Source organism: Pezoporus wallicus, unplaced genomic scaffold (genome assembly GCF_028554395.1).
Source record: "Pezoporus wallicus isolate ANWC-B61680 ecotype Strahan unplaced genomic scaffold, APGP_CSIRO_Pwel_v1 contig_5785, whole genome shotgun sequence".
In the NCBI taxonomy this organism is placed as follows: Eukaryota; Metazoa; Chordata; class Aves; order Psittaciformes; family Psittacidae; genus Pezoporus; species Pezoporus wallicus.
In genome coordinates this window covers 230,001-244,594 of record NW_026641150.1, presented here as the reverse complement: position 1 = coordinate 244,594, position 14,594 = coordinate 230,001, and the positions used below count along the sequence as shown (strand labels likewise).

At 36.8% G+C, this 14,594-nt stretch overlaps 1 protein-coding gene across 6 annotated transcripts in view; it reads right to left on the bottom strand.

The window, feature by feature from the left end:
- Nucleotides 1-2,634: 2,634 nt before the first annotated feature.
- The window catches only part of ARHGEF7 (Rho guanine nucleotide exchange factor 7), a 124,544-nt gene continuing 112,584 nt past the window's right edge, over nt 2,635-14,594 (bottom strand). For 5 of the 6 annotated variants that reach the window (XM_057422237.1, XM_057422238.1, XM_057422240.1 and 2 more), the window contains 3 exons: nt 7,303-7,402; nt 6,629-6,683; nt 2,635-4,122 (listed from right to left, as the gene is read on the bottom strand). In XM_057422237.1, the coding sequence (XP_057278220.1) occupies nt 4,000-4,122; nt 6,629-6,683; nt 7,303-7,402 (278 nt within the window). In that variant the 3' untranslated portion in view covers nt 2,635-3,999. Of the gene's footprint in view, nt 4,123-6,628; nt 6,684-7,302; nt 7,403-13,956 lie in introns of those variants that run through there. The other variant, XR_008973885.1, reaches the window with a different exon arrangement.

Sequence of the window (14,594 nt, the reverse complement as noted above, 5' to 3'; positions counted from 1 at the left end):
GTATAGGTGCTGCCAGGTCACCCAAGACACAGGGAAGTAGTAAAAAAAAAAAGCCAAAACCCATACAAATCCCATACCTGTGGCTAAGTCAAATGCTGTGTGAACACCTTCAAATATGACTGTCTACCTTTGTTCAACAGGACAAAAAGTTAATAGACTGTATGTCCTGGAGCTTGAAAAGCAGCTCCAAAACATACAAAAAGCCAACTCCAGTTGGTTGTAAAAGCCTACAAAAGTACAAATATTAACAAATTCAGGGAAACTGTGAGTAGTTTCTGACAAAGCAGAAGCTAACACAGTCCCCTGATGGAAAAATACTGTAAAAACATGCTACTTCTGTATTGCTCCTTTATGTCTACAGCAAACATAGGCTGCTTGACAGACAACAGTCTAATAAAGCCTGAGCCATACACTGGCTAAGGAAAAAAATAAATAGTCTGGGCAATCTCACCAGGCCTACATATAACATCAGACAGGACATTAGGAAAAGGTTCTTCACCAAGGAGACGGTCGGTTACTGGGATTGGCTCCCCTGGGCAGCAGTCATAGCACCTATGACACACAGTTATCACAAACTTTAGGCCTATTCAGATTGAACATGCACATAGACAAGTATTTCACTTGATTTATGCAGCAATTTGATTTTCTCATGTTTCTGGCTTCCTTCCCTTTCATTATCTTCTGACTTTGATCTCCTCCATCTCTTGCATTACCCTATCAGGTCAGGTTCCCGACAAAAGTGGTAATTCCTCAGTGCAAGATAGTCAAGATCCTCCTTCTCACCTCATGAACCAACCCTTACTTTGTTTTGTTTTCTGGCATCATTTGGCTATACAAAAGATAATGAAAAAGCCCTTTCAGGATGGTGTAACAGCTATTAAATACAGAGGCTACCTGTATGAAAGGACAAAAAAAAAAAAAAGGCAATTTTCCTTCTTAACCTCAAAGCCCACATATTAGATGAAATGTAACACTTCATAGGAGAGGGGAAAAAAATCATGGTTTAATTACAACAGTGTAGCATAAACACTTTAGTAATCGATACCAGGATATTACTGTGACATCTAACCTAACCTTGAGTTCTCCACAAATACCATAAACAGACACTCTAAAATTCCCTAAATGACTGGCATTAAGGTATGTACAAAGGCAGCCATTCAGTCTTTAAGATGTCATGACATGGTGAGAGAAACACAACACATACATCAGTAAGTAAAGAGAAATGTTATGCTACATTTTAGACAGTTCAGAACTGAAAGTGCTTCACATCTATAGGATAAGAAATGGCTTCATCTCCTCATCCCTAAATGATGAGAGCAAAGAAATAACCCTTTAATAGGTTAAATAAACAGTGCCCCATTTATCCATGCTTATATAAAGTTTGCAACAATTCAGAAGGTCCATGATGAAATTTACAATATATACAGTATAACAAATTGTCCAAGAAAAAAGTCCAGATACTCCTTGGTTCCCAAAAGCCTGAAGCTCGTTCTCCGCACTAGAGGCAAAAGCTGCCTACAGGATTAGGTGGTTTTCCTTTTTCCTTTTCTTTTTGGTAAAAATCAGTCATCCCAATCCACCTTGAATAAAATCAGTCCCTAAAATCCTGGCTGTATTCAACAACTGCTTAATCCCAGTATTTAAGGCATGTTCATTAGATGTCAGTATAGGGGTACTGTCAGAAATCATAATCACAGGTACTAAGAGTCAGCAGATTTACATAGCAATGCCACTCTTCATAGTATAATGTCAAAGAAACTGTTACAATGGAAGCTGTTCCTGAGTTTAAATTTGCTAAATACTGCTAAATTAATGTCTTCCTTTTTCACTTCTTCCTCTGCAATGCATGTGCGCAACCAAAAATCAGAATTTGCCCTGAAAAACATCCTGAATGTCAGAAAATAAAAATGTTAGAAAACTAGAATTATATGGGCATTCCCAAATCTGAATTTAGACAAGATGGCATGAATTTGCAAGGTTTAGTATAACATATCTTTTAGTAAGAATATCTTCTAAATATGAAGATAAATATGAATGTCAGTCCACATTTTCACGCAACTGCAAACAACAGAAAAAAGATTTTGGTACCAAGAATTTTCATAACTTTAAAGTTCTGCGAACATATGTAACTGATACTGCAGAAATTTTAGTTTTCTTATCTAGTCTCCTCCTTCAGGATTAGAGGGGGACATTTTTAAATTGTGGGAACACAAAATACCTAGGAATATATTCAGCTTTTAAAATCAGAAACTAATTGTCTATTCAGATAATTTAGTATCCATTCCACAGAATTGCTTCTCGAGTATGTAATCACTGACATTCTTTCCTACTTAAAAAAAAGCTGTTCTTGGCTGAGAAAAGTGGATAGCTTTTAAAAATAGGTTTTTCATGAGACTCACAATGTGCATGACAATTCTTACCACCCTAAACATCCTGGCTCCAACTCATTAAAGTTCCCACAAACATGTGCTCAAGTCAGAGCATTAAACTTCACAGGAGGTAAAGGGCACTAGAAACTCAGGATGACAGAAAGTGTGACTCGGGTCTTGCCATACCTGCACTTCCGACTGTCAACCGAACAAAAACCCCTTAGAAAATTGCACCATCTGGAGTTTAATCCAAAATTTGCTGAAATCAATGAAACACATACAATGAGCTTTAACGGGATTAGCACTTTAAGTGCTCTAATGGAAGCAGTGCAGTAGCATCTCCTATTTTAAATACGAGAAAGGATTGCAGTAATTGCACCTATCAGACTAGGGAATAAATCTTCATTTATGTATTTTTCAAATCTGTCAGCAGTGCAAATTATGAATTACAGTATGATTAAAAAAAAAATCTTATTTCCAGATTTGTTTCCATTTAAATCCTGGTAAGACAGAAACCAGCAACATACCGAGGAAACAAGGTGGGAAAAAAATGACTCCTTCCACAGTCTGGGAATTCCAGAGAGTCTTACATAGTGGTATAAAACCAAAGCTTTGAAGTTTGGCCTAGCCCATGTGTCTTGTGCACAAAGGTTAGCTACAATTTAATTGTTGTGACCATTAAATATAAATAACAACAATTTATTCACAAAATTCTGGATTAGATTGATTTTTTCTTGCTTTAACAAACTGTATGATCTATTAAATTATCAGCCAGCTGTATGTTTAAGCACAACAATAGAAAATGTAGTACATAAACACCTAAAAATCACAGTCATAAAAAGCAGGCAAGTACATCAGTCTTCGGTGGCCAAAGCACAACAGATTAGTCCAAACAAGCGTACGTGAACACAGATTACGGCCATTAGTTGTGTTAAAAATTGTTTCTACTGTCAATAAACAATTTTCTGTATTTTAATACTGTTCTTAAAGAACTGTAAACCCTTTAAAAATGTATGCACAGACATAAATAACAGTGAAGGATTTAAATACAGTGGTCAACAGGAAAAACAGGGCTTTAAATTTGCATGTGTGATCAGTGGGTAATTTGGAACAAATCCATAATTACCCACAAAGAACTCTGACCTTTCTTAGGTAAGACAGTACTGCCGTCACTTCTAACACTTGTGACCATTATAGTAACAAGAGAAAAAAAAAACAAAAAACACAACCCCAACACATCAGCCTTGATACATCAATCACAAATGCATTCAAAATTACAGATATTTACAAGAAAAATATATATTTAATTAAAAAGCCACTGAAAAACATGGACTTTTAGTCAGGTGCTGCACTTTCTGCAAAATGAGGTAATTTAGATGCAAACAAATTAAGTTTAGTAGAGTTCAGGATCCAGTCTCCACACTTAAAAGTACAGATTGCTTCAGTAAATGGCTTGACTGTTTCTGTATGTTCAGAGCAAGAAATCACTAGATCCAGTTAAATCCTGTTTTGTAGTGCTCTTGATGCAACACTGACTAAGTCAGAAGGCTTCCCAGCTCAGCTTTACAACTGGTCTTTCAACAGAAAGGGAAAGGGGGGGAGGGGGGAGAGGGAAAAAGGAAAAAAATAGTTATAAGTTGGTTTCATCCCAAGATGGATCATTCATGTTCTTTAGAACTTTTCTAACAAGCTTCTCCAAGTCCTTGCGAGCTCTTTGTTCTTCTTCTAATGATTTCTTCATCTTCTTGTTATCCTGTTTAATAGAACAGAAATATTACTGGTTTGGTTTTGGCTGGTTCTTTACAGCTGTTTTCTGACCACACAGACACTGTCAATTACAAATTCTGAAGGTTCTTCTCAGTAAGACTGCTATTAGCTGTTCAAAAGCAAAGCCTTCGGTTAAAATTTCACAAGTTACACAGAGTTACTTCACACAACACAAATAAAACCATCAAATGGAAACTGAGCTATTTCTGTTTATACTTCGGGGTCCATTATAATGCAGGTGCCAGTAACAGATGGCCAATAATCTTGAATTCTTTTCCTCAGATGTGACCAATGAAGAGTAGAATATATTTATTGTAATGGACAAGGGAAATGAAGCTATTAGTAGAATAGATATCCCCTCTGAGAGCCGCCTGTGATTATAACTAGTTTCACAATCCCAGAAAAAGCTTCTTAAAACTTAATGCAATTTAACTTGCTTCATTAGGAAAGTGAACAGTTGAAGAAGTATCTTGAAAACCATTATGTTCTCTGGGAAGTATTTTGTGACTCAATTTTAAACTAGGGAGATGACTACCAGCAGTCTAAGAGGAGCCAGAGTTTCAGCAACCACCACCACTCTACATGTATATTAACGAGTCAGTTCTCAGTATTTAATGCCACCGGGTAATACTGAAATACCCTGAACAACAGGACCATAAGGATGTCACTGACCAAACCACAGTAATGCTTACATTGTTTAATCCTGCACAGGCCAAGGTGATGCTGGCAACAGTAAGGAAACAACCAGATGACAAGACAACACTATATTAAGGCCCCAAGAAAACAAGATGGGTTTTTAACAAGCACACGTCTGCAATCCAGGGGTCCCACTGAGCTCCTATCAGCTGTCATTTACAGACATTTCTAGATCAACAGCAGCCACTTCATTAACTCCATTCCCTCCTCAAGTCTGTTGAAAAACTCAAACTTTTTTTCTCATAGGTACAGGCTTAATTTCTTTTCATTTATGTATTTATTCAGCACCAATTCAGCACTGCATTATTCAAGTGTGGTGCCTGTGGAGCAACAGGTATTAATAACCTACAGAAGCTGCAACGGGAGGGATCCCACTTTGCCTGCACACAACCAGTGCACTATGTACTCCCAGAGAACCTTTATCCATAAAGCCCTTGGTCACTTGGGACCTTCCCAGATCGCAGATTTTTCTCTGCCACTTCTCCAATTAGCAAAATAACAGCAACAGACTAATAACTGCCTCGAAGCTGATATTCCTGATAAATTAACTCAGGCTTTAATAGGTTTTGGCTTTGAAAGATGCGAGATTCTGAAGACACCATCTATTTGGAAAGACACCAGAAAAAGAGAGCTGCTGCTTGAGGGTCAGGACAAGGTGACTTTTTGTTTACGGTCACACAGAGATTGGTGGGGCCTCAGAGGCAGCATATTTATCTTCTGTGCAAACGCAACTAGGCCACAAGAATATCAGTGGGTTATTATTGTTGCTTGTACTGCATGAATTGTATTTTTTAAAAGATTCAAATGTGCATTAAACCCAGGATATACATGCTTTACATGTTGAAAACAGCAGAATTTAGGTATTCAAGACATCAACTGTCCTATTTCAAGGAACATGCACAATGCCCTTAGAAACAGTGGGCATGCTTACAGATGGGCAAAGAAATCGGATTCATGTTTATAGCCAAAAACCTAGAGTAATCTGAATACAAATCTATTTTACATTAACACAGGAGATCTTATCCATCTTCCTAAGTCAGAACGGTTAACGTCAGTTAGCAAATTCACACATTGGAAAGTGAGGATAATTCAGTGCCTTTTAGCCTATACGTTATAAGCAGCATTAACATGGTTTGATCAGTTTGTGTGCCCTGACAAGAAAAAAAATTTTGAACACCTAATTTGGATACTTAGAACAAGCTTAAAACATCAGCTACAACTTCCATACCAGCAACTTGGGTGAGATCCTCCATAATTTCCCCATGTGACAAAGCATCACCCTAAGCTAACCTGAAGCTTTCATTTAAAAAAGGCCATATGATAAGACACTGAAAAGGACCCTCATCTCTGGAAATTAGAGGTTTTAAGAACTGATTTTTAAGAAGTGTTCAGGTTACTGAAAGACCTAAAGAGATCTAGACATTTATATTACTGAAATGATACATTCTAGAGCAAATGCTATTTCTCTATGAGCTTATTTTGCTGGTGATACAGCAGATCTGAATTTGCTTAACACTTTCAACATTTCACAAGCTGTAACACCCAAGCATAGATGAAACTGAGCTTAGTAAGTCACCTCAGAGAGAGGACACTTAATGCTATTCTCAAAGGTTGCTGCTCCAAGAACTGGTAACAGCTACAATAAAGGGTGCTTTTTGTCAAATTGGTATGTTTTAAATGTGAATCTAGTCCAAAATTTAAGTTCATTCTTGTCAATCAACTTAAAAGCCATTTATTTTTATAAGCCTTACAGCTTTCCATTTTCCCTGTTGCTATAATTGTAGCAAGTTACCAACCTGTCTTAACTCCTGTACTTCATCCTTTAATGCATATACTGTGTCAACAAGGCTTCTAAAATGAAAAAAAAAAGGATGATCTGTTATAACAATTTTCAGAAATATACATTTAAATCTATTATTAGACAAAACTACTAAAATGAAATGCATTAGAAACCCCACAGCTAACAACTGATTTAAAACTTGTGTTAAAAAAGGTCTCTCATCTTGATTTATATTCAGGAAGACAAGGGCCTGTTACCAGCCTGTGACAAGATATACCTCTCAAGCACATATGGACCTATACTTGTTTCTGAATTACAGCTTTCTGTAAAGGAACTGTATTTCATTTTCAACAGAAAACTTACCCCAAAAAATTAGAATGATGTCATACACTAACTAGGTGACACCATTTTAATATTGAAATCCAACAGCATTTGGAAAAATTATTTACAAGTGAAATGTATCACTTCTTGGCACAAAAGGAATAAGCTGCATAGTATATAAAAAGAAACCAGACTACAAGAACTTAAATGACGGCCAACTGCATTTAAAAAGACTGGCAGCACACTCCAAAATGCTCTGTTCCCTACAACAAATATACCATACACACACTATTATAATGGGAGATGGGAGGAGGAAGAAAAGTGCAAAGTTTACTAGTTTAATCCACCATTCATTAAATGTTCTCTTACTTCTCTTCTATAACAGTCTGACCATTACTTTTAGTTTCTTCTACAATAATTTTTTCTTCTTCTGGAAGCAGGACTTGAGGAGCTGATTCTTTACGGGAACCTGTTGTAAAAATAAATTACATAATGAGCAACTCACAAATACTGCTGGGGCATTTTAAAGATGATTATTTCATACATTGCATGATACATCTCCATGACCAAGGTGTATCACTTTCCATTTTCCCCTTCCCTCCACACACACAAGTTACCAATACGTTTTTCTACATTTGAAACCACAGCCTTGCAACAACAACAACAAATTGTCTGACATTCTTATTCTGCTGCTGCCATTATCATCATCTGTCATTGATGGGGATGCTACACTGTTCAACAAACAGTGCACCATTCAACTATCAGTAGAAATATTCACCACAGCTGACTCAAAGAGCTAGATGTGTTTAAGTAACAGCAATTCAAGCCTCAAGGACAGATTCTGATCTCACGCTGATACAAATCCAAGAAGTAATTCCACTCTCAACCAGTTACTCTATCAGTAAGGAGCAGAACTGTGGTATCAAATGATAGTGATGGAAGGAGCAAAAAGTTAAAACCCTTTCCCTGAAACACTGTGAACACCACACTTTGTGTGCACACACATATACATACACATAAACTTACAGATAGCCTTTTAGTCCTATTATAAATTCCTACCCAGTGCAATACATACTTTGTATTTAATGCTTTTACAAGCAATTAATGGTTTGACAAAACCTCAAAACATTCCAACCTCTTCAAAATATTTTCCACACTAATTACAATTTATAAGATCAAGATAAAACATACAGATTCTAAGAAAGTAGCTCTGAATAGAAAAATCTACAGCTCAGAGATGTGCAGAGATTCATACACACATGAAGTATGTATTCTAGAAATGTTATTTAATTAGGCTGCAACAAATCATAAGCTTTTTTTTAAGGAATATCTGTAAGTAAACTGCTAAGTATTTGTTCAGAATCGAAACACAGCAGGTAAGGCATTAAAATTCTTGCATATTTTAACAAAGATATCAGTTTTAACAAGCAAGGTACACTTGCCTACCAGTTCATTGTGATGAATCTTCATTAACCAGGAAAGTCTAAAGTCTAGTACAGTCTGAACTGGTAACTAGGTACTACAGCATACACGCCTGTCAGGAGAAATTATTTAGCTCCTGTGGAACAGCTGCTTTGTGATAAGTGCTTTGTTTGCTTGGGTTTTTATGCTTCATGATAAAAACCATAACCTAAACACACACAAAAAATGAAAGAAATCAAGCTCATTGAAAAATACTAACTTCCCTAACAGCTGCAGTCTGGAGTTCTGAACAATGGGCTTGTAGGGACTGTAGTTTAGTAATGTGTGTTAAGCTATTTCAACTATTTCAGCAAACAATGACAAACATACTTTAATGAAGGAAACTGTTTCCTTAAGCTGGCAGTAAAGATCTAACGTATTAGTCTGAGATGGTCAAAATTTTATGGAATAATAGCAACTGCAGATTTGAGAACAGAATCTTGTCCTTGAAAGCTGTTCATCTTATAGAATGAAGAAATATTTTAAAGGTGATTACCCTTCCACTCCCACTTATTTTCTAAGAACAAACTATAAAACAAGCACACCCAAACTCTGTATGGAGCTCAAGGACATTTCCCTGTTTGCACTTGTCAATCTCTAATCGTAAAAAGTTGTCTTGTGTTTATTTCAGTTAACTGGTCACTGTTCTGCTTTATTAGCCTGGGAGGTAACACACAACACCCAGCTAAATGTTATTTCAGGAATTAGCTGGTAGCAGCTGCTACCATTTTGGGTCTTTATAGCAATGTGGAGGAACTCAGCCCAGCACATGCTAAGGGAGACGCTGACCAAAGTGAAAGAACTGCCATGTGTTTCTCACTCATGACTCCCTTCAACCAAATCGAGCTGCATGTTATATTTAACACTGGGTAGAGCTGCATTCAAACGTCTTTGCGTGGTCAGAGTAACATAGGTCCTTGGGAAGCAAAAATAGCATGGAGTAGACAGCTTTAGAAAAAGTCTCAGCTGTAGAGTTATATACACACATGCATGTAAACCAGATGTCTACACCAGCACATCTTCACATATGTACAGCATAGCACTAAGCCAACACTTAGTACTACTGAGACATAAAATGCCGTTTCATTAGTAACAGTTTTCACCAACATTATACATACAAGGAGACCACACAGCACATGTACACACACAATGCAAAACTGCTGCTGCGAACACTGACCTTCCTGTGCTACTGTGGAATTCAAGATGCCACAAGTTTCACTCTCACCTTCATTGTTCCAATACCCTCGGTCATACAACTTTTTTCTCAGAACCCTTACTGCTCTTACACCTTGTCCTTATTCACCTCTTCTCACCTCCTTTCTCTTTTATCTTGGTTTGCTTTTTATGAGTTTTGGTGGGGGTTTTTGTTTGTTGTGGATTTTTTTCCCTGAAACCCCACAGCACTTGCTAAGTATCAAAGGCACAAACCCACAGCCCATCTAATCTCCAACAAAGGACCCTGTCATCAGGTGGGTAGGAAGCTACTTCACTGCCCTGCTTTTCTGCACTAATTACACCAGAAGTTTTCCCCCCCTTTTTTTTAAAGACACATTTTCTGACAATTATCTCTCTACAAGGAATCTGAGAGTCACCTCATTACTGGCACTCGGCATTATTCCCTAAACCATATTTTGTGTCTCCACCTGGTTCTTATACCTGGTTCTTTACGTCTATTCTCTATGTGACCATTTCTCTCCTGAAAAGTTTACAGGCTACAGCTTTAGGACATGGAGAGTGTTGTGTTCTAGCACAGTGGGTATTTCACACAGAGTTGTACTAACAAGATGGAAAGAAAGTTCCTGCAACTTAGATAATCCTAGGCACCTCTTTGAGATGTATCCCACATTTTTATGAAGTAGGACAAAGAATCAAAAGTTACTTCAGTTTGCTCTATCTGCCATTCCTCATTCCTAAGCATCCAAGTTTCATGCTGAATTTTATTCCAAGACACCATTCTCTCATTCCAAATCAAACAGGCCAGACAACATTTCAACTGACCTCCAGTAACCGTGGCCCTCAATCACACTGAGAAAATACAACCAAAAGTACTAGTTAAAAAAAAAGACCTCCAAAAGCTGTACAAAACAGGGTTTAATTTTGCTTCTTTTTCCTTTTCTTGTAGGGTATTGGGAGAATTAAGGTGGATGAGAGAAGAAAAGAGGTTGTTTGGCAAACCCAGACAATTACTTCAAGATTAGCAGACAAAAGTCAAGGCTGAGTAAGCGGCCATAACTTTTCAATGGGGAACTCCTAAATCCATGGTATAGGAAAAATGGTCCCACTGTTTAGAAGTCTGGTGTGTATTTAAGGCAAAACAACTGACCACTATGATCAAGATTCAAGCAAGTTTCCATCAATTAGATTCCATCAAGATATCTTTATTCAATATTACTACCTCCCAATCCTAGAATGGAGAATAAAGAACTACAATGCTTTTTGCCAATACCACACCTTAAATTATTGGTTTAGCAAATTTAGCCTCCAGAGTAAAGCAAATAATAGCACAGCCCATCTGGCATTCAGACCAGGGCTAGAGACATTAGCAACACCCACTGCATAACGTGATTCAACACCTGAGATACAAGAACAGGCCTGTGAGTAACAGCCCCCTGCTTTTAGTTTCCAGTGTCCAGATCTTTCCAGACTAATCCATCAGCCAGGCCAGCAAGCAATTCTGAGCATTTCTAGAAAAAAACAAATCTGAAACCTGTTTGGATATTTAGGTGCCCAAAAGACTTCATGACAAAAGTTCACTTTCTATGCGTCTGGAATCAGTAGAACATAAACTCCTAGCCCTGGAGCCTTAACACCACAGTGGGAAGAAACTAGAGAACAGATTGAATGCCACAGAGGTTCTCAGTGACCTCTGAAGCCTAACTGCACAACCCCAGCTTTTTAATCACTCTCCTCCAAAGGGAATGTGACATCTTAAGAAAAATGGCTGATCTGGTGCTGTGCTGTTCCAGACAGAAGCCAGGCTTCAGAAGGAGCTGTACTGGTAATCAATCTGGTCCTTTGCTCTGAAGCATTAAGCAGACACATGTAAAGAGAGTTCAGAAGTTTTGCACAAACCTTAACACACCAGACAGGAGGGAAGCAGGATGAAAAGGGGGATGACATTCAGATACCTTTTTGCTTTAACCAGATATTAAGTCTCTGCCTATGTTCAAAGACCTTATCTGTCCAGGAACTATTTAAGCCAAGAGTAAAATGTAGGTGGCTATTCATATCACCTTCTTAAAGCAACTAACCTCAGGGTCTCGGTGAAAAGCCAGTCCCCAGTCAATCAAGAACAGGGTTCTTTCCTCCAGCTGGCCATACTGAAAAGGCTCAACTGAGGTACTTTCACAAAGAGTGTACATTCTTCCAGCAACTGTGAGGGTCCTAATTCAAGCTATGGAAGTTAGATGTATGGTGATGCTGGTTAACTTAAAGAAATGCATGGCATAATCTGAGGCCATCGCCAGTGATTCTGTTGCAAAGCTTTTAAGTACTGCTGTCTTCTTCACTTTTTCATTCCTTACTTGTGATTAGGAGAGGTTAGGAGGGGAACAAGGCACAATAAAGGTCAAAAATTAGAAACAGTACTTGTAAATGCACAATTCTGGTTTTCACTTTACTAGGCTCTCTTCATAAACTAAGAAGCTCTTTGAAATTATCTGCTTGAGCTTCAAAGACAGAAATCTGACTTGCCACTGAAAAACAAAATATATGCATACACAAGTGCACAGATCTACCATTAGCCACTGTATGTACGGACATGTAAATTTCCTGGAGAAGCAAGTGTTAGACAAAAAAAGCCAAAAAAAACCCCAATTACTTATAATTTAAACCTTTGCATTTCATTGCATTAATTATATTAAAGATGTTAAAGTAGATGAGCAGAAATGTCAAATTAGCCTTCTCTTTCTCAATGACTCTTTGATGAAGTCCTAGGATGAAGACTCCTAAAAATGGTGCTCCCAGAATCCATACGCATTCAGACTGAAACACTGGGAAAAAAAATCCTTCCAGCTACAGATCTGCCAAAGTCAAAAGGGAGCCCCTTTCGTATCTTTGTACGAATGAAACCAAAATCAGAATTCAACCATTAGGCTAAACTTAAATTCACTGTGTAAAATACATCGTTGTCTGCAAATTCTTGGGAGTAACAAAAAAGGTTTGGGCATGAAGTTGTTTGGGTTGTTTTTGTTAGGTTTGGGTTGTTTTTGTTTGTTTCCTTGCTTTATTAACTAATAGCGATACACAAACGGGAAAAAAACAGACATGACTGAAATGACAGATCTGTGCAGTCTACAGCAACATGTTTTGACAAGTAAAATAAAAATAATTTGGACTGAAGTACATACAACTCCATATGTAAGTATTCATCAGAAGAACAGAATGAAGAGTTTGAAAGACAGACGCTATCTGAGGAAGCGGAATATTTTTAAGACAACATTTGGAAAGAGCTATCCCACTAAAAACTTCCTGTATTTCACTAAACAATAAGAAAAAAAAAAAAGAATCCAGCCACAGGGCTGTAGGGCTAAAACCAGAGCTGCTGCAATCATAGCCAAAAAATGCTATGACTTTTTAATAGAAGCAGATTACTTCATTTATCCTGATATAAACATTTTAGTATATTAGGTTATCATTTTCTTTAAATTCACTCATATGTGCCATCTTTTATGCAGAAACACTAAAGATAACACCTGTTTTAAAGAGAAACATATTGTAATATGAAACCTTCAAAGTACATGAGGTTATAGAAACCAAGATCACATTTATAAAGTTTCTCTCTAGTAACAGGACCTACAGAAGTAGATTTGAGATTTTTTCAATAGTTCAGCCCATGCCTTTACCAAGAATACACCAATTCAAAAAATGAAAAAGAAATTAAACCAATTAAGGGGAGAGGGAGGCAACAGAAGAATATTCTATAGATGGCGACACCTCTGAATTATTATTTAATAAAAGGAAAGGAAAAAGAAGACACAGAAGGATACATACTTTACATTACAATTTCCTGTAGTTGTCAACTACAGTAAACAAACATTACACACTTATGTCAAAAAAGCTTTCACTTCAGCATTTGATTCCTCCAGGAAGAAGGGAGGGAGAGAAAAGAATCATGGGAGAAGAAGTGTTAAGTTACAAGTTACGCTGTCCTTTTCCCCTGTGTAATAACTGAATATTAAAGTCACAGTCTAGCAAATGCAAAATTTATTTCAACTGTACATAACAGATGTCCTTTTTATATAAAACAAAACACTTAATCGATATATGCAACCACAAACAATATGCATACTGTACAGTACAATGCAACATTCAGATATACATCCATTTTGTATTTTCAAAAGGCAGTCACCTACTAAGATGGCTTCTCCCATTCACAAGTGAAATGCACAATATATATTATTCTTTCTATGTTTTACGTCACTATATACACATTACTGTGTTTTGGCAAGATTATGCAAAACACCCAATTAATATTGGTTGGCTTCAATTTATGGCAAATACTAATTTATGGAAACACTGCATAAACCATGTGAAGAGGGGCTGACAATGGCTTCAACCTACCTTCCAATTCAGATTCTCCATCCTTCCAGTGTATTTGTAACTGTACACATATAATTTACAGAATTGCATAAACATAAGGTACTATTATTACCATGACTAAAGTTCCACAAAAATAGAAACACTGAACCTTTGGACTGAATACCACCATTTCCACATTTGCCTTTTTTTGATACTGTTTTTTTTAGTGCCTTTTTTATTATTTTTAAAAGCATTTTGTATTAATACTCCTGATCAGTTCACAATAGCTTATGGCCTGTAACACTGAAGACAAAGAATGATTTTAAGTGTGTGGTGATGTTAATATGAGGATACAAAATATGAGAAATCCTAATCATGGTATTAGTTAATGACTTAAATGCTACAATAATTAATGGTGGTAAACTGTCAAAGCTTTGGTGCATAGAAAATTCAATAAAATCTTCGATCTGGATAACAACACATTCTGTGTGATAAGGAAAGTTCAAGTGCAACAACTGTATTACATACTCATATTTACACTATATAACATGAAACAGACATAAAAGAATTATTGTTTATCCAATGCAAAAAACATTCTTCAACTAGAACACCACAGCTTAAGAAACAGGAAAAAAGAATGATCCATACTTTCTATATATGTTAAAAAAAAAATAAATCAA